The sequence below is a fragment of the Bombus affinis genome, chromosome 5, assembly GCF_024516045.1.
Source record: "Bombus affinis isolate iyBomAffi1 chromosome 5, iyBomAffi1.2, whole genome shotgun sequence".
Taxonomy (NCBI): Eukaryota; Metazoa; Arthropoda; class Insecta; order Hymenoptera; family Apidae; genus Bombus; species Bombus affinis.
This window is the reverse complement of record NC_066348.1, coordinates 15,365,773-15,385,640: the sequence shown is the minus strand read 5'-3', so window position 1 is coordinate 15,385,640 and position 19,868 is coordinate 15,365,773. Positions and strand designations below refer to the sequence as shown.

General features: G+C 34.7%; 3 protein-coding genes across 4 annotated transcripts in view; 1 reads left to right on the top strand and 2 right to left on the bottom strand.

The window, feature by feature from the left end:
• The first annotated feature begins 1,583 nt into the window (after positions 1–1,583).
• On the top strand, positions 1,584–4,140 carry LOC126915992 (cytochrome P450 6k1-like). The gene is made up of 6 exons (XM_050721321.1): positions 1,584–2,043; positions 2,127–2,365; positions 2,475–2,696; positions 2,782–3,059; positions 3,580–3,769; positions 3,865–4,140. The coding sequence occupies exons 1-6, from the start codon at positions 1,634–1,636 to the stop codon at positions 4,023–4,025; spliced, it is 1,500 nt and encodes a 499-aa protein (XP_050577278.1). The 5' UTR covers positions 1,584–1,633; the 3' UTR covers positions 4,026–4,140.
• LOC126915947 (DNA topoisomerase 2-binding protein 1-like) lies at positions 4,129–10,439 on the bottom strand. Its single transcript, XM_050721174.1, has 26 exons — positions 10,116–10,439; positions 9,803–10,037; positions 9,588–9,727; positions 9,361–9,493; positions 9,188–9,295; positions 8,914–9,120; positions 8,614–8,830; positions 8,406–8,543; positions 8,251–8,330; positions 7,996–8,165; positions 7,783–7,921; positions 7,596–7,725; positions 7,333–7,527; positions 7,090–7,271; positions 6,855–7,021; positions 6,580–6,785; positions 6,371–6,504; positions 6,068–6,298; positions 5,928–5,990; positions 5,686–5,849; positions 5,484–5,605; positions 5,342–5,406; positions 5,126–5,260; positions 4,845–5,045; positions 4,519–4,748; positions 4,129–4,448 (listed from the first exon to the last, which is right to left on the bottom strand). The coding sequence occupies exons 2-26, from the start codon at positions 9,908–9,910 to the stop codon at positions 4,226–4,228; spliced, it is 3,888 nt and encodes a 1,295-aa protein (XP_050577131.1). The 5' UTR covers positions 9,911–10,037; positions 10,116–10,439; the 3' UTR covers positions 4,129–4,225.
• Positions 10,440–11,043: 604 nt separating this feature from the next.
• LOC126916003 (protein-tyrosine sulfotransferase) overlaps positions 11,044–19,868 on the bottom strand; it is a 182,906-nt gene continuing 174,081 nt past the window's right edge. For both annotated transcript variants that reach the window (XM_050721336.1, XM_050721337.1), the window contains 6 exons: positions 14,288–14,421; positions 14,045–14,153; positions 13,592–13,786; positions 12,950–13,203; positions 12,608–12,805; positions 11,044–12,525 (listed from right to left, as the gene is read on the bottom strand). In XM_050721336.1, coding sequence (XP_050577293.1) covers positions 12,417–12,525; positions 12,608–12,805; positions 12,950–13,203; positions 13,592–13,786; positions 14,045–14,153; positions 14,288–14,421 — 999 coding nt within the window. In that variant the 3' untranslated portion in view covers positions 11,044–12,416. The remainder of the gene's footprint in view (positions 12,526–12,607; positions 12,806–12,949; positions 13,204–13,591; positions 13,787–14,044; positions 14,154–14,287; positions 14,422–19,868) is intronic.

Genomic DNA, 19,868 nt, shown 5'->3' with positions numbered 1-19,868 from the left:
TAATTAAAAATCAGCCGGAATACCTCGGTTTACCTTATGGATGTTTATGAGTAGATAGATTTAATGTTTAATTTACGGTTTTTCTTACGAAATGTCCTGTAGAATATTTTACATCCGGAATGCCACATTCTTCTCTATGACTTGTACCAAATAAGCTCTGCTGCCCATGTTCGATTGAGTATTGCTCTGGTTGACTTGCCCCCTGCTCTGGTTGACTTATTTCGCTCGTGTAAGGAGGTTTGCTCGCGTACAGGGGTATTTCGGTGGCCTTTTAATTAATAGTAACTAAAAAACAAAGCTGAAAACAATTTTTTTATTCTTGATTTTCATCTTATTTTAGCTTCAAGAATCACCCCTTAAATATTTTTATACCCATAGCCGAACATTCATATATATAAACAGACACATTTTTACATCCATTTGATAATTTTGATCGTATAGAGTGGAACTTCGCTTATCCGTTCCTTTTTTATACGAACTAGTTTTTGGTTAGCGTTAATTATATGAACATATAATTGAGCCTTTGTTATCCTAACTACACTCGAGCTTATTTTATAATTGCCGAGAAAATGCGATTTGTTCCATTAGTTACCGTTTTCGCGCGGTCGAGTTAGAAACGGTGCGTGGAGGTGTCTGTGGTCATTTCCTACTAAAAATGGATTTCTTTGCGCTTTTTACTAATTTGCGATCTAACAATTGGATTTATCGTAACGTAATAGGTCTCGTTTTACAGATAATTTTATTAACTGCAACTTTCTATCAGAACTTTTCCATGTACGACCAATAGTTTATAAGATACAAAGCAAAACGTAAAAAGAATTTGTGTTTTTCTCGTTCAGTCAATATTTTGTTCACTGGGCTTCGTAGGAGCTTATTAAATGTCGCTTATTTTGTTTTCAATATCGTTCCGAGTCATCCGACTATTATCCAGTTATGAAACATATCTTGTCCACTGATTGTAGCAAATAAATGTAACAAAATGCATAGTCATTCTTCGATAAGTACCACTAAGGGTCATCGATATAGTTTATATAAATGTAACAAAATGCATAGTCATTCTTCGATAAGTACCACTAAAGGTCATCGATATAGTTTATGTTGTCATACATATAAAGCGTTATGTAATAATATAAATAAATAAGTTCTTACCTCTATGATTATTTAATATCAGAATAAACATCTTCAACCTTTTTTACAAGAAAATCCTCAATATCAATTTGTCCCTAAAAAAATGTCAATTTGGCTGGACTATTATTCGACCGATCCAATTTCCCGATACGTTTTATTTTCTTACCACACGATGAATGCATATATTTAAAATGCACAGTCATTGTTTTCATAATTATAAACGTCTCTGATACAGCTTATGTTCTAACGAGTGAATTGTTCAATACTAAAGTAAATAAATAAACTCTTACTATTGTGATTATTTACCATAATAAATATTTTCATATCATTTTACAAGAAAATGCTCGATATATAATTAGGAAAATGCGCATTATTCCTCCAATTTTTTAAATTAATTTCAATTACCATTTATAGATAACTCAACTGAAGACCGGTCTTATATAAATGCGGATAACCAGACTCTATCAGTATCATTTCAAAGTAGCTGGAAGAGTGTCATCAAAAAATGTCAATACTAAACTGTTTTCTCAATATTCTTCTTACGGTCGCCATCCTTGTGACGTTCCTGCTTTTATACGTAAAGAATAAGCGTACCTACTGGCAAAGACGAGGTGTTCCTACTCTACCTGCCCACTGGTTCTTTGGTAATGTAAAAGATGTGATACAATTTAAGAAATCTCCCTCCATTGTGATCGGTGATCTACACAATGAAGCTTCAGACAACGACGATGTTCTTGGAATTTACATTTTCCACAAACCGTTCTTGTTATTGAGAAATGCGGAATTAATTAAACAAATTTTAATCAAGGACTTCGATTATTTTCCGGACCGTTATTTTACGGCTCAATCGATTCGCGATAAAATAGGAAGCAGTAATCTCTTCACGATGCACAATCCGGAATGGAGACAAACGAGGTTCCTAATTTTTAAAAAGTTTATCAAAATAATGTTTACGAGCATGGTAAAAGAATTTATTAACGAACGTGTACTCTTCTTAGGACAAAAATATCGCCGGTATTCAGCAGCGGGAAAATAAAGAAACTTTTTCATTTGATCGACGAAACCGCTGACTCGATGATCAAATATTTAGAACAGCAATTTTCACATGACGCGAAAACGAAAACTATTTTCATAAGAGATGTTGCCTTGAGATATACGACTGACATTATATCTTCCGTCGCTTTTGGAATTAAAGTAAATTCGTTCGATCCTGAAACGGTGCAATTCTTTGAAAAAGGTATTTGTCAAACGTTTTTCGATGCTGTGTATTATCTTATTTTATTGTCTACTTGTAAGTTAGAACGACCTCGCATTTATCGCATTTCTTCTTTTCTTCTTCGTAAAAGCTCAAGAAGGCACTCAAATGACGTTTGTTCGTGCCATCCAATTTAGCTTTATGTTCTTCTTTCCACAATTTTCGAAGTGGATTGCCGGTCAAATGTTAGGATCGTCTACAAATTACTTCCGTAAAGTATTTTGGAATTCTATGGATACCAGAAATATGACCAAAGCTAAGCGAGGGGACTTGATCGATTCTTTAATAGATTTGAAAAATAAAGATGATTTGAGTAAGAGCTAGATATTTAATCCTAACCATCGATTAACTCTTTTATGCGTATAATTCGTCTAAAAAAAATAATGATTTATCTTTAGAGCTTGAGGGCGATGAATTGGTGAGTCAAGCAGCAATATTTTTCGTTGCTGGTCGCGAATCAAGCGTAACAACTATATGCCTCACACTTTACGAACTTGCTAAGCATCCGGAGATTCAGAAACGAACGCGAGAAGAAATTCACGAGAAATTGAAGGAACATGGAATGACTTACGAGGCCTTCCAGAGTATGAAATATCTTAATCAAGTTATGTCGGAAACTCTACGAATGTATCCTCCAGCTCCACTTATTGACCGTATTTGTGTGAAAGACTACAAGGTAAATCGACAAATTAGAATAATGATTCGTTATAAACTTGTTCAACGAAATATTTTCTTCGGATAATTCGAATATTAAAATATAAAGAATACCTTTTTCTTGCGAGCGTGTGTTTAGTTATTATGTAACTATTTTAGTTACTATGTAACAAATAAGGAAACGAATTTACTTACCATTGCAAACAAGATTGAAGGATATGCAATTTTTAGCAAACAATACGGATTCTTTTCCTCGTAAAAATTTTTATGACGATCATATTTTCCTTTAATTCGATTGTTACTAAAATTTTGTATTTTATTCAAGTCTCCTTTTATAAGTTTCAAAAATGAAAAAGATATTATATATAGCAACGATAACAGAGAATGTTCTTCTTTTATAATATATGAATTCATATTAAATATCGTACGACTACATGACTCGACAAAAAGAGTCTTATCTTTTATGCCGTTAGAGATCTGTTATACGCTCCAGTCGAATATTTCATTGGTCATATAACGTCCTAAATGATAGATTTTTTTAGATTCCAGGAACTAAGATAGTTATAGAAAAAGGGACACCCGTCTATGTGGCTTTAACTGGTCTCCAGTGTGATCCAAGATATTTTTCAGATCCACAGCGTTTTGATCCTGACAGATTTAACGATAAAAATAAAGACAATATCAAACAATGCACGTACATGCCTTTTGGCGATGGACCAAGAGTTTGCATCGGTAAATATTTATTTAACATTATTTAACATAAAATATTCTTGTAATATTAATATGATATTGTTAACTTCTACACTTTAATGACATATTCATTGTAGGAGTACGACTCGGTCTATTGCAAAGTGCTATGGCTTTAATTGCGATACTTAAAGATTACGAAATTTCATTAGATCCCACATGCAACAAAGATATCATTGATGTTCGTAATGTTTTCTTGACAGTAGCAGAAGACTATAAGTTAAATTTTACAAAACTATAAGGAATCTATCGCATTATTGAAAAATATATCTTTTTTTTCTTCTTCTTCTTATACTTCCACAAAAAGGAACAAAAGGGAATGTAATAAAGCAATAAAGAATCTATTTAATAAAATATGACATATGTATTTTTTCTATATACAGATATACATTTGTAAATACTATTATACAAAATCTTTTGGAGGCGTTATTTGTTAACGTTTTATTTCGGTAGTAATGTTAAATACTTCTTAAAATCGTCAATTACACATTCTCGTGGATTTAATGGGGTTTGCGCAGTAAGATGATCGCTTAAATATTGTGGCATAAAGCAGAGAATACCTTTACTGGCCAACATTGCCCAGTCGATCGGTTGACTGGCTTGTTTAGGATTCACGAAACAATGAGTAATCTTCTTTCCAGTTGGACTTGTATCGTATGGTGGTCTAAAACAAATAAAATGTAAATTATAATATATCTGTAAATAATATGAGTTTAATAAAAAAACAAACTTACCGTGCTTGGACAACTTTCCCACCTCCAGCTTCGATTAATCTTTTAAACTGATCGTATTTGTCCCCAGAAGTTAATAACAAAGCAACCATATTGTGAAACGGCCTATTCGGTTCTTTTAATAATCTAAGCCTCCATCTATATGCTGCTGCTGCGATTGTTTCTTCAATTTTATCAGTAGGATCCGGTATAATCCCTTTACTTTTTGGATTCCCCCATTCATATTTTTCTTCCTGTCAATAAGTAATTGAAGTGAAGTAAAAGACTACTCGTAAACATAAAATATAGGTAAAATATGATAACGATAAATCAAGAGAATCAATACTAACATCAAGGAATTTCCCTTCTTGTTCAGAGTCCCGCAAATACATGCAATGTAGAACCCATTTTCCTGATGCTATACTTCCAAGCATTTTTTCATTCCTTGATGGTTTAATACAAAGCAAATGTGTTGCACTTATATCAAAGCAAGCATCCGATGATACGTCACCGTCGAGATCTCTTATCACTTTTTCATATGCTATTCTATCCTAATGAGATAAATATAAAATATTATCCATGTATATACGTATTGAATATGTGTAATGCATAGATATAACAATTAATATACCTTCATGCCTGATAGCATGAATTTTGGTTTCTTTTTTTCTGGTTCAATTTCTTCTTCGAAGGATTCCTCTTCATCATCGTTTATAGTATGTCCTTCGTGTGCGATACTTTCATTTTGTTCTCCATGCGTTATCAACTTAGTATAGAGCAATGTTTATAATCACGGTTAATTGATATCAAATATTCAAAATAGAATCGATTTATGAAAAGAACCTACCCGTTTTGAATGGCTGGGATCTTCCCATACAATAGCATCGACAGGTTGAGAATCTTTTACAATAACTATAACAAAGAATATATATTAAATAATTAGATATTAATAAATAGATATCATCATTAATAAATAGATATGTACCTACATTTTTGTATGGGATCGGAACATTCAGCGCTATATGTGTCTGCATTCTCTCCAGAAAGAGAATACCTATTCTCGGGAGTACTTGATGCTCTTTGAAGTACTTGATCCAGTTGTGCAATTTGCCTATAAAAAACAAAATCCTATGAAAGGTTTATAAAGAATTTTATACATAAATTGCGAAACACATTTATGTATTAACTTACATATTAATCTCATTATTTGGCAGTGCATTATTTTCATCTGTGAATTCTAATTTTTTCCTAATGGGAGTAGTAGCGGTTATTTTGCTATCATCTTTTGCTTCTTCCGGTGCTTCTTTTGACGCTTGATCATCGTTAAGAGATAATGTCTCATCTGCATTATTCCGCTGTAATGTTATAATATTTATTAATATATATATATATTAATATACATATATATATTATATATAAGTAAAGCATGCTACCTCTGGATCATAAGTATCACTTTTCAGTTTCTGCCATAATTGTCTTTTAAGTTCTGAAAGAGGCTATAAATTCAACTATGTTAATATCTAATAGATATTTATGCATTATTCATATAATTAAGCTTAAAACAAATACTAACTGTACTAAGTGCCCTCTTTTTTAAAGGAGGTTCTTCTATTTTTGACTCTGGAAAATTATCAACCCATTTTGCCCAATCTTTCCTTGTGTCTGGTGAAGAATCGGGTCTGGATACTTGACCAGATGCTGTTTCTGGCGTAGACATATGAAACTGTGATTGAGGAGTTTTGTTCATAAGTAAACTGAGTCTTTTATTTATTAACGGTTTATCGCCGGAAGTGCCATCTTGATTCTAAAATATATATTTTTAGTAATAAATCGTAAATTAATAATAAAAGAAATACGTAAAACTATATATATATACTTGTAAATTTGATAAATGTCGTTTTGGAGTAATAATGTTCCTAGCTGCTGGTTCAGTTGGTAGATCCATTTGATTTGAGTTAACTTTAAGTGAACTTGCGTCTGTTTCGTTAGTTTCAGTTGGTCTTTCAGGAGCTTGGAGGAAGGATTAATATTAACAAAATTTATGTGTATACATATTTAATATGGATGTGTTAAATATTTGTGTACCTATGGTTTCTCCTACAAGAAATGGTGTTTCGTCAACCCGTTTCAATTGAATTGCACAGGTTTTTAACCATTCTGCAGTAACAGCTGGTAATTTCCACTTCACTGCAGCGTTATATTTGTTTCCTTCGGGTGTCGGACAAACCAAATGGGTGCTTCTACATATATTTTTTTCAAGATTAGTTTTACGAACGAAAATATCTTGACACCTAAAATTAACAATGCTTTAATACTTGATTCAGCTTAGTTATCTTTAAGGTGTATGATAAGAATAATACATGGCACCCAATTCCGCAGCTAATGTTATAAGATACGTTCGTTCTACTCCAACATATGTACTCATTGTAATAACACAGTCTGATAATGGAGTAGAATGCTTACTTATAGATAGAGGTTTATGATAATACATAATTTCAACTATTTGTTCCTGATTTACACAATCTTCCTACAAAAAATATTAATATTAAAAGATATATCAAAATATAAAAATCGAAATAAAAAGCTTAAACTTACAATAAACAAATCGGTAACGATTTCATTCACTGTATGTTTTAAAGGTGCGCCACATTTTGGTACTACACCATAATCTGGAATACCAGCGAACGTACTTGAAACTACTTTTCCATTCATTGCCATTATAGTTTCAACTACAAAATTATCTTCCTCGTTGAAGCCAGTTACAACAAATGTCAAACCTATATGTATATTTTAGCATTATTTTAGTCCATTGCTATACATATTTTACTAGTGCATTACCTTCAAATAGTCTATCATTCATAGTAGATGTTTGATTAATCGGTACTGCAGTATCATCTGCTGCGAGTGTTATAGATTCTTTTAAGCATTTTTTTTTACTTTCATGATCATCTACCAAGGTTTTAACATTATCTTCTCCCGAAACAGGTGTATCGGGCTTTAAAAATTCTTGCATTGTTTTATCATTTGTTGCATCTAATAACAAATAAGATATATATTCATTTTCTTTTATAACAATGTAATCAATTATTTACAGACATTACCAGCTGTATCTTGAAGATAATGTTGAAGCAGATCAGATGATTCTTTCTCTTTTTCTAACATCGCCAATTTTCGGTCTATGTCAAAAGACGGTATAGAGACTTTCTTCGGTTTTTGTAGCATTTGTAAATTCTGCAAAAATACATGCACACGTCAAATACTTATATACTATATTTTTTATGTATTTACCTTCTTACTTAATGGTGATGCTGGTTCTGTAACTTTTTGAACTACAGTATTTTTTTGTCCACATAAAAAATTTTCTTCTGGCGCAGGCCGTTTTAATTTGACACTTTCTTCCAACCATTCCAGTGTCAATATATAGGGACTATATATAATATCCATGGTATTAAATTACAGAATTTTAAATAGATATTTATAGACATTAAATTAACATTATACCATAATCTTTTTGATTTCAGTAGTTTTAGTTCACTAGCTGCTCTGTTTTCGTCCCCAACGATAACGTGTGTTAGAGCATCAGATATATCATCAAGTCGCGTTGCACTACCTACGTTTAATATTTTGTTAAGTTTATCCCGTTGATTAGAAGCGAATCCAGCTAGATAAATCTAAAGAGAAAAAAAAGAATTGATTAGAGAAATATCATGGGACAATATTACAGCACATGACAAATTTTTTATGTAATTTACGCACATTGCAACCATCTAGAAATGGACCAGCCGATTTCGCTTCACTAAATGTAAGTCTATCTAAGACTGTAGTAGTTGCAGAAACTAAAAAATTTAAATAAATTTAGAACATAATTTATCCTTGTTATAAGACACTTTTGTACATTTTATAATACTAACCAGTAGAAACATTGTTATATAAAGTATCAAGGGTAGAAACATTGCTCATTGTTGTTACTGAGGTTTCATCTATATAATTGCCTTGCTGTGTGTCACATGTTATGGAACTTATTGTAGAACAATTAAAACTTTCACATACTGTGCATTAAAAAAATTGTAATATCAGTTACTAATTTATAGACTTATAACATTACAGAAATATTTTTACCATTGAACTTTTCTGGAGTGGAACATGCTTTTAGTGTCTTAATTAGATAGTCTTTAAAAGGCAAAGCATAGCCAACATTTATACTTTCATATACCCAATTTGGCGTTAAACAAGCAATATTTGCTTTTTTTGCATATTTAAGCTTCTCACTTATTGGACTATTTTCAGGTGCAAGTACAACTTTAACTTTTGCACCATCCAAAGGACCCATAAATATCTAAAAAGAGAATAATATATAATAATATAAGGGAATAGTTAGGTAAAAAAAAAAATAAAAATTTAGAAAGCTATATATCTTACTCCTCCATTAGTGTTAATTAAACGTTTAATTTCTTCCTTTTGACGTTTTGGAAGATTTGTTGATGTTACAACTAAGTTAAGAAACACAGAAGCTCTAAATTTATCAAAAATTTTGTCATGTGGTGTAACAAAATCCTTTAAATTCATTTCCCAGATTGCTTCAATCCATTCTTTTGTAACTATTGGTATTTTCATATCTATTGCTGTCTATTAAAAAGAAATAAACATTATGATAAGAATATCTATATAATTTTACCGATATAAATTTACTTACCTCATATTTAGCAGACATGACAGATGATGTTACAAGATGCGTTACACGACTACGTAATTGTTTTGTAAAAATTCCTCCCATATATTCTACTAATTTTTGTACATGTTCCTGTAATAATAAGATTTTTGGATAATTTCCTCTTCGTTGTGCATAGAAACAGTTAATGGGTATACCTTTTCTTCTAAAGATAAACCAGAAGCACATACACATAGACCTCTCATTGTTGTTGTAAACACTGGGCTTGTTCCTTCTGGAATTGGTTCTCCATTGTTAAAACAAACTAATAAACATCTTGGTCCAATTATGCTGTAGAAGTAAAATAATATTATCTACTATTTAGAAAAAGTCAAAGTATCATTAAATTATCAGTAATTATATCAGTAATTAAGCTCCTACTTACGAACATTTAAATGTTCTTAATTTATTAAATGTATCTCCTTCAAATTTTTCCATTACAAAGACATCAGTTTTATTAGGTTTCATTTTATTACAATCTTTCTCACTGATCCATATTGGGTGTAAATCATTTTCACAACATTTCTAAAAGATCAATTCATTACATTGTTTTTATTGTTGCTTAAAATTTATCATTTATATAAAAATAAATTTACTAACATTGTATGAATGACACATATCTTCACCACAATCATCTTCAGAATTATATTCATTTGATACAATAAAATAGAGATTTATATTTACAATTTGGCTCTCTTGACTCGTCATTTTTAAATACTGTCTTTCACTGTCTCTTTGAATCTGATACGATTTTTATTTGACAAATAGATATTCAATGAAAAAATAAAATGTTTATATGACAGAGACTTATGTTTACACATTACACATTTTATAACTAAAACAACTCGAAAGCATCATTATTTATTTATTAAAAAATTATACTGCACAAATTACGTTAAGTATTAGGTATTACCAGTTTCTTGTAGTTGTGATGATAGGTTAGATTGCTTTCATAAATAGATTTTAGAAGGATCGCTAATTTTTAAGAGACGTGTTATTTTACGCCCAATAAAACAATATTTAATATTTCATTTAAATTTCTATTTAAATTTTTTGTTAAAATTTTTAAATGGTAAGATATTAATACCACAGTTACTTATGTGGAAGATCTCGCGCCCAATTTTACCACTCAAGTCAATATTAGTATGATTTCTATAATTATGGCTAAAATTTTAAAAAGAATTTAATTTATGTAGGCGAATGTCAACAATTAAATAGTATGCCTCTTTTAAATTAGATATAGTACATTAATATATTTATGAGATAGTTCACAACTCTTTTGTAGTGGTTTTAAATAAGTACAATGTTCGTTCTCATTACAATCTGAACAAAGTTATGATACAAAATAAAATGAACTATTAAAATATTGTATCAACTACTAAACAGTATGATTTATTTCGATTAAATATGGAATAAAATAAATATCTATTGCAAAAATGTAATTTTATGTTCCATCAGTCAACAATGTAATTTATTTTAAGTTTATTAGAGTTGGCATCACTGATTTTAAAATTTCAAAATTTTTGTCCCCTTTCAGTTGCGTCAACGATCATATAACAAATTGCTTTTCTAAGATGTTTAATTTCTTTTTAGCATGTTTTATGTGTACAATTTAGCTCCAAGTTTGCAAAATCAAAATTATTCGAGTTCCTCAGTTTGGTATGTAACTTTGAAATATAACCGTTCATTAAATCTAACGCATATATATAATATATTTAATAATTCATAATGTTTATTCATCCATGATTTATTCATGTATTACGAATTACAATACTTACATTCATACTTACTTTCTTCCATTGAAATTTCTTGCTCGAAGGAGGGAAAGGAATAGCTGCAGGTTTTGTAATATTAAAATAATTTAATTGTATAATTCGATAGACAGTAACACGGTTGACACGAATGACATAATGCCACATCGAAGTTGTTGCATTTGTATCAAGTGCCGGTTGATACAACAATCAAGAACATTATTCGGTCCTCTTAAAATCGTAGTAGCTTTTGCAGCAACATTCGCTGCGCATCATTATTGACAGTCAATAACGAAATCATAAATTCAGGGAATAGCTTGTTCGACACCCTTTTTGTTTGCAATTGTTAATCCGGTACACTTTTTCACGTTTCGTTAGCATATAAATATAATTTTCTTGTAATTAATCGAATCACGATCACACTAATATACATAATACAATGAATACGATAGAAAGATAAAGTTCTCGCCAGTTTACCAGCTCGGATTTTCTTTAATGTATGAGTGTAGAGAAAAGGTTAACAGAAAGCAGAGGAGGAAGGAAACACAAAAGTTTCCTTTATCTCGTGATCGATCAAAGTTCATGTCTTATTAAGAAATAAGTACTACATACGAAAACGCGTATTTTGTTTGCATGTAGAACGTCATAGAAATCATTTCTATCATAATACAAAATATTGTACAGACACTTTTCCGTTCGCATCGATACAATACTTTCGCTTCCTTTCCACGATATTCAGCATGTTCACCTTGTACACTTTTTACATAGAAGCTCCATAGCCTACGTAGGTTCTTGTCACTGGCCATCAGATGAAATCGTACAGAAACAGTTTCAATATAGCACATACTCGGCAAGATTTATATAATTCATGATAATAAAAAAGAACAAACAAAACCGAAACAATTAGAAACTCTAGCATGGCATTTTCTTCTCCCGTTTGCACTTTGCTTGATTCAGTACGCTTGTATTCTGCACTGTGGAATCATGTATCGCAGAAAATTCATCTAATTCGTCGAAAAAGAATAGTATTGAATCACGGAAAGTGACGAGATCGTTACGCGTTCGGTACGAATCGAAGATGAATATCTACCGGTTAACATATATCGTACAGAGAGAATAATCACGTTCGCGTATGCGAAAAATTGCACAGCAATCTATAACTCTGTGTCTATGGGCCGAGATTGAACATGTACATATAATCGAGAGTCAACCTTAAACTAGACGGATCCTTGCGTCCCTTTCGTTCGCCAGGTTACAATTCACTGTCTTCGAATATATTCTCTTGACAAGACGTCCGAGCGTGGCTCTGATCTAGAGAAACAACTTCGGATGAAAAAGACCGCACTCATCTGGCGTTTTTCCGGTAGTATTATTCGTTACTGGCTCTCCCAAGACCGTCGTTAGACGTTACAGAAATTGTACGGGTTCGAGATTCGCGTGCCTAGGGAAAGATGTGTCCGAGGTCACGCGTTTGGGGCGTTGGTAGCCTCATCCTCTTTGCTCAGCTCAATCAGCTTCTCTAGAGAGAACTGGCGTGCCCTGGCTGCCCATACTTCACCATTTGCTAGCACCCTGAAAAGAAAACGATATCCGGTCAAGAAATTACAGATGGAAATGATATAATTAAAAGTTGCCCGATTATTTGGTTACATACCGTCTGGTGTTTTCGCTAACCAGCCTGTCCGGTGCTCCGTACACCGGCGGATTAGCATAAGGATCATAGCCGAGCACAGAAAGCATCGGCGCGATGTCAGGCATCTCTCTGACCACATCATCCGGAATGTGACCTACCCACTTGGTCAGTGCCTCCAGATTGACCGGCTTTATGATCTGGTCCGACGACCTTTCCACTCTACATTCCAAAAATACGATAGATTTTAGCCCCCGATCGCTTCTTCATTTTCGTATCTTGCATTTACCATTTCAACAGAGGTCTCGTCTCTTATTAAACCCTAATTTTTCATCGAACCAATTAAGTACATACGTATATGCTTACTTGCTCAATGGCACGCCGCCTGGTTTGTTAATGAATTCCTCGTGATGCATCACAGACTCGTTCCAAGGAACGTCTAAAAATTTGAGAATCTTCTTCATCCATTCACGCGGATGTAGCACCAGTTGTTCGTACGGAACCATCAAACACTTGTCCGAGCCAATTTCCTTACATTGGCCGTACATTATAGATATCGCGTGGTTCCATTTGATCAACGACTGTCGATACGAGGACAGATCGAATCCTGTTATAGTCACCTGAAAGACAAATCGTTATCTATATAGTTATAGTTACGTAGAACAACCATCGATCTATATAGTTATTCGAAAAGTGATATTCGCCCTTCGAAACGATAAGGTAATATTCGATCAACTGCGCATAAAATCAACGATCTACTCGATTACAAGATTACGACGAGTTGCTTTTGGATTTGCATGATTTTACATGCTGCCATTGCATCTCGTTTCGATTCATTCTGTTTTGCATAAAAGAAATACGTAAATTCCTGTTCGTCCTCTTTTTCGCTCTCGCTTGTACCGACGAGTACGTCTCATTTTAATATTCGCGAATGAAGTGGGATAAATTTGCATACATCAGCCGGAATGGCCGACAGGGCGGAGGTCGAAGCCTTCGATCGGGCCATACCTTTCTCGAGATAATGGAATGCACGGTGGCACGACCGTCGCGGATCATGAAGATAAACTTGGCATTTGGGAAGAGATCGAGAATGTACGAGCCCATCTTCAGAGTGAGGGGATCCTTGTTGCATAACCGCGGTGCCGGCTCCGCGTGTCGCGCTATTATCTCCAGGCAGAATGCTGCTATAGCACTGTCCATTACCTGAACAATCGATTATTTTCTCATTAATATCGTTAATTATACACGAAAATCATAGCAGAAGAATATGTTAAATTCTTCATATTTTAACGAGGAACAATTTTAAAATTCAATACGTCGCTTCAATCACTCTATATTATCAATTTTTCTCTTTTTGTTTGATTTTAATATCGAATGAGTCATTCAGAAGACTTTATTTTGATCAACCGCATATAGAGGAATCGCTTGCATAAAATGATCTAAGCTACTAAAAATACTCACTTCTTTCGAAATGCCCGCTTCCGAAAGACGCAGATTTTCCCTTTCAGATTTCAGCCAGTGCATCCTCATCTGCAAGATTCTTGGTATCACCCGTGTCTCCTGTCCGCACCTGTCGATGAAAAATTATCCGTGTATGAAATACTCGAACGATGGATTGATTTTTGACGATGATGTTGACCAAGAACACTCAACGTCGGTCGTATCCGCCGATAATTGGCTATTTGTCCGGTGTATGGAACTCACCTGACATCGGGATGTGCATCGAGCATGGCTCGTACCAAGGTAGTGCCAGATCGTGGCACGCCACCGATAAAAATTAGCGGCATGTAGCGATCGTACGCGTATCTCTTGTGATCGAACGGGCCCACCACGTATTTCTGAAAAATATACCCGCCGTTAAATATTTATATTTAATAACCGATTCATCAGCGAAGATCGTGAATGGATTATTTCAATTTTTACGTCCAACGAAATACACAGCCAGAACTGTTTTTCTCCTTATTTTATAATTAAAACAGAGGATTAAAGCAGAGATGGTTATTTTAAGAGCAGAACACGTAAAATCCGATATTTAAGGTCCAGTAACTTTGCGCAGAAAAAGTTTACTCGTTCATGCAGGAAAATTCGGTTTCATATTTTTAGAAAGCGTTGATAAAACATAGATTCATAATAAAACATAGCATCGATAAAGATAGACGATAATTTCTTTGGATAGTTTGCTTTGGTGTTGGTTATCGAAGACGATAGTAATTATTCGACGAATGATCGTAAGTTTCTGCTAGCTATGTGCATGTATGTAGTTTGTCGAACGATTTCTTCTAAAATTATGCGAGTGTGATTAAACCTCGGCAACGAAGGAGTTTCTGCCTTGTCCTACAATATCGCCTAACGAACGAACTTTACGAAGATGATACTTCGTAAGCCTCGAACTAGGATCGATACGCTCTGAATTTTGTACGGAGGAATCGTCACCTTTTTTCCGAAACGATGACGATTCGATCGTGGAAAAGTTCAAACGACTCGCCTGCTATTACGAAGGTTGTACTTTTCTCAAGTTCCATCTTTTCTCGTTTATCTTCTTATCTTCGAGTATCTTTCCACGACGCTTTACTTAGAACTGTGGATATTATAAACCTAAAAATTACATCATACATTGTGCTATATCTAAGGGAGAGAGTAACTTCGATCTATGTTTGGCGGTAATTTCTGCTTATGTACACTGTTGCGTTCCACCTAAATTTCGCGATCAGAGAGACGCAGATCGATAGTTTATCAAAATGTTTTCACAAGGTAAATTTCGTTCTTGGTAAAGCGACCACGTTAATGACTCGCGATAAATTTCACGATAGCCTCTTTTGACGAACGGCAAAATTAACAGCACATTTTATAGGATTTAATTAGCCGCGATCAATGCGAAATAGGATAATATTCCAACTAGCTCGAACTCGATTAAGCGAACATTATATGAAGAACTTTATCGTTTGATCGAATCGTCCATCTATTTTGCATGATTATTAATAAATGTTATGTCCTTTACTCTTCATTAATGTGGCGTACAAATTGAAATTAAATTACTAGATATCATTTTATCACGCATTATCTACACGTGACTCTTCTTTTCAAAATTAACCGAATTTAATACTAATTAAAGGTGTAGCTGGACATACTTCGCGTTTTGGATTAGACAAACTTTTTCGTACATCTTTTTAAGAATGATTTAATTAATTTAAATAATTAATTTAATTAATTAAGAATGATTTATTTAAGCGAGTCATTATTTCTTTTGACATGCTTGAAACTTCTCAGTGCGCGTGTATTTTAGATGCTCCAACTAGATCTCGCAAAGAATACGAATTTCAATGTATATTTTTTTCTTCTTCGTGCGCTTACGTCGTTTCTTTCCCAGCATTCTGTATCTTCCCGTGCTTTTATTTGAAAAGGTCGAATAAACTGCCGTCTGAAACGCTGTCCGTAGAATTTATGCTTTAGGCGGCAACCAAGTTCTAATAAAAACTAGCAATTAACGTTCTAATTGGTAGTTATATTGGCTTAATTATTGTATCGATCGCGGCACTCCGCGATAAAAATAATTAATTGCGGGTTAATTGGAAACACGGTCGTATCTTTCGGAGGTGAAAGCGGTGTCCGCATTTTGAAATTCAAAGGGTAGCGTCCGTGGTTTTCGTGGCGATGAAAAATACATTTTGCACACGGTCGCTCGAGTGTCTAGCGACTTTTGTACTTTTGAAAATACGGCTGGATGTCGGGGCTGACGTGCAACGCGCGGCAAAATTTAGCGATCGTCGGTTTAATTAGCTGCGCGATTAAAATTACACCGGCATGCAAATGAACAATCGTTGGAACAATTGATGTTACGACCCGCAACTCGCGTGTATCACAGCTGCGATCGCGTTGTAACATTGGTTACGATCTCGTAAATAAATCTGTCTAAACGGCCGAGAAAAACAATAAATGATAATATGCACACAAGCTGTGCAATAGTACCGAGTATTAAATGAAAAACGAGAAAAAAACAAGAAACACTTATTTACAATAGGAGACACCTCGACCGATTTTAACGAGCCTGAAATAAATCGTCAAGATCAACGTACCGAGTAATTTTTCCGTATACGTATAGCCACCACTTAGTGTTCGAATTATATTTTTAACACTCTGCGTGTAATCGCGTTGTGAGTAAATAATGTCGATTTAGGTTACGTTTTGGTTAGACTTGGATTTGGTAATAATGAAAAAGCAGATACTTGGACGATGTTCCTATTCTAAATAATAAAAAAATACGAGAAATAGATATGAATAAAAGAAGATCACGAAGGCTGGTAGAACAGGGAAGGAACGTTCTCGTGGTGGATCGCAGAAGGTTAAGGTAGATGAATGATTCCATCGCGATCTCTCATCTACCACTGTAAAATAAGCTCTTGTTTTGAACAAAGGGGTGTTGTTAGGCTGGCTCGCGTTACGATTTTTTTCGCGCGCGCCAGACATCGTTGTCAGAGGTCGACGTTGAAAAAAAAAGGGAAAGAAGAAAGAAAAAGAACAACGGGAAAAACGGAGAAGCAAAAAAAAAAAAAAGAAACGGGAAGAAAGAAAAAAACTACATTTCGCAATTAGCATTTCTCGGGTAACAGTGGTGGCTTCGCTGTTCGGCCTGCCGTCAGCCGGCCTTCCTATTCTCTTTTGCTTTTAGCATCGAAGCACACGGAGGAAAAGTACGCGTGAAGCTCAACCGACGCGATTTATGTTGCGCGGAGGGTGAGTCTGACAGAAATTCGTTTCTCTTCCGTCGGCGCGCGTTTCCCGCCAGGAACCTACCAATACAACTATGCTCGCTGCTTCGAGCGTGCACGTATTCACGCATGTTGCATCTTCTTGTGTCTCTCGTTCTCTTTTGTCTTTCCCATCCTCTCTGGTTGGTCGACGTCGCGACGCGCGTGCTCTGGAAGCTCTCGCAAAAAGGTAGAAAGGTCGGACGCGTTGGCGGAAAGTTTCGAGGCGAACAACCGCGATTTCATTTCTTCACGGGGACACGCCTTCACGGAGGCCCCCGTTTCTTCCACGAGCGACACGTTTAACGCTGGATACGCGAATCAGCAGAAGCGTTCTAACGTTTTATTTTTTTTTTTTTTTTTTTTTAACACGAATAGCCCCGTTTCTATATGATCTGTATGTTTCTATATGAGCTGGAAATGCGATCGTGTTGTACACATGTTGGCGGAGGATTTAATTAAATTGTTCGAAACTATCAGTTCGAGGAGCTTCTTTGATGTTAGTAAAATCAATGATAATATTTCCGTCGCTAGTGGAACGCTCTTTTATAGGTAGATTAGTTTTATAGGTAGATAGGTAGGTTTATTGATGTATTGAAATTTACCTGATCGATACGACAGAATTGTTTATGATAAGATTCTCTTAATTATTTCAAGGAGTAGCAGCTACTTTATTTTCATGAAAATATTAGAAAAGGGCACATATTTCCCTCGGTAAGATAATGGAACGTCGATTTCTTTTTATTTGAAGGAGAAATGTGAAAGTAATAAAGCCCTGGAAAGGAAAGTGCATCTGGTCGTTAGAAAGACGCAACATTTCCTTTGCCATTTTCACTAGACCAAGCTGTTTGCCGGTCGGATCAAGCACACGCTGTCGAGTTCCCTTTAAAGTTCGTGCTTCTGATACATTATCTACAGGATTTACGTTACGTTTTAATATGACAGTGCATCCTTTAACGGGAATCTCTTTGTTCCCCGTTGTAACAGTCCCTACATAAAAATCGACGAGAAAAGTTTCGCCACTTCGGCTTTATTTTCGTTCAATCTTTCGTTTGCTAACGAAATAATTAGCGAGTACGATCAATCGGCGAACATTCTGCGCCGTTCTCGTCGTCAAGCGATTTTTCGCACCCGTGTCGTACCTGTGTCGTCGACAGCGAGTCGAGTGTCTGAGCTTTAAAAAGCTTCCCCTTATCGCTGTGTTGTCGTTGGTTATCGCACGTTTTCAAAATTTGATTTACTTCCGCTCCTCTCTGCGCAACCCAAAGGATAATTTCTTGCTTCGTTCTATTCCTCTTCTTTGCTTCGTCCTTTATTATTTTCTCTGATGGTGCGTTCTTTTCTCTTGCAGAGAAAATTTAATAAGTAAAGGACCCGTAGAAAGAACGAAGCCAGCAAAATGGAAATATTATCTTATAATTTAATTTCAACAACTCTTTGATATCTCTCGAGAGGTAGGTTTTGAAATAATGATTTTTTTTATTCATCTGTCGAGAAAAGATGAATTATTAGAAATACCATCTACTAAGAAGCCTCGATATTCAGTAGGTCCATCCTTAACGTTCGCAGTATATTTAATACGGCTATTCGTGCAAATTTCTTATTAAATATATTTTTGTAACCATTATGATATAAATTTCCAGGCTGATTTCAAATTTGGTTAATATAGCCACGACAGTTGTGTCTCGTAACGGTGCCGATAAAATTTCAAAATATTTTATATAACGCACACGATATACACACGAAAGATTTTTATGGTAAATGTCGAAATACTTTCACGAGCCACTGACATGTAAATCAAGGCGTAAAAAATTCCCCCACGAAGAGGGCAGCCTATGCTAATCGTTTATTAAGTCAAACGCGTCTTCGAGACGTGTCTCGTCGATTATCGGAGAGGGAAAACTTTCACGCCGATAATAGGACTCGATTAATCGATTCATTCTGCTCAGCGAAAGATCGGTTAAAAGGCAGGAGTTCGCGATTATGACAGAGTAATTAGTCGGATAAACCCACATTGGAGGCTAAGCCGCAATTTCCTTGCTAGTTCTCGGTTTCTTTTTTGCCTTTTTTACTTCGACGAAAATAGAGAATGACGGCGCGAAGTAACGTCGGTTGACGTATTTCTCGTCGCGACTAATTTCGACGAACAAAAATCCAATTTCAAACTTTCCACGGCATAAACGAAGTTCCAAGGAAATTTCTGCCCTCTCGGAACCCACAATATGAGTTCATAGCGCGCGTTGCGTTCCGACTTCCCTCGTAATCTATGCATAGAGACGCGTGCTACGGTTGTCAAAGCAGTGGCAACTGACCTGAAATTTCGCAAGAATCACGTATTACAATGCACCGTATGTCTTCTGTTTTTCTTTCGAATTCTATGAAGCCTATAGAGGCCAGGAGCGTTCGTTGTTCCATCGTTGTTCGTCGTTCGATCGATTTTCTCTCCTATCTCATCATCCTGACCCTTGCCCCTGTTAATTAATTGCTTTCATAATGCGCCACCGTTGAAAATTCGATTAAAAGTTCCTTGATTTTACCGG

What these genes read in the sequence shown, in the direction of transcription:
- LOC126915992 (XM_050721321.1), top strand. Translation starts at nt 1,634, where the DNA reads ATGTCAATACTAAACTGTTTTCTCAATATTCTTCTTACGGTCGCCATC. An exon ending in GGTGCAATTCTTTGAAAAAG is followed by an intron (nt 2,366 to 2,474) that starts GTATTTGTCAAA and finishes TCTTCGTAAAAG; the next exon opens with CTCAAGAAGGCACTCAAATG. An exon ending in GAAAAATAAAGATGATTTGA is followed by an intron (nt 2,697 to 2,781) that starts GTAAGAGCTAGA and finishes ATTTATCTTTAG; the next exon opens with AGCTTGAGGGCGATGAATTG.
- LOC126915947 (XM_050721174.1), bottom strand. Translation starts at nt 9,910, where the DNA reads ATGACGAGTCAAGAGAGCCAAATTGTAAATATAAATCTCTATTTTATT. An exon ending in TCATGTCTGCTAAATATGAG is followed by an intron (nt 9,121 to 9,187) that starts GTAAGTAAATTT and finishes TCTTTTTAATAG; the next exon opens with ACAGCAATAGATATGAAAAT. An exon ending in GAATGATAGACTATTTGAAG is followed by an intron (nt 7,272 to 7,332) that starts GTAATGCACTAG and finishes ATATACATATAG; the next exon opens with GTTTGACATTTGTTGTAACT.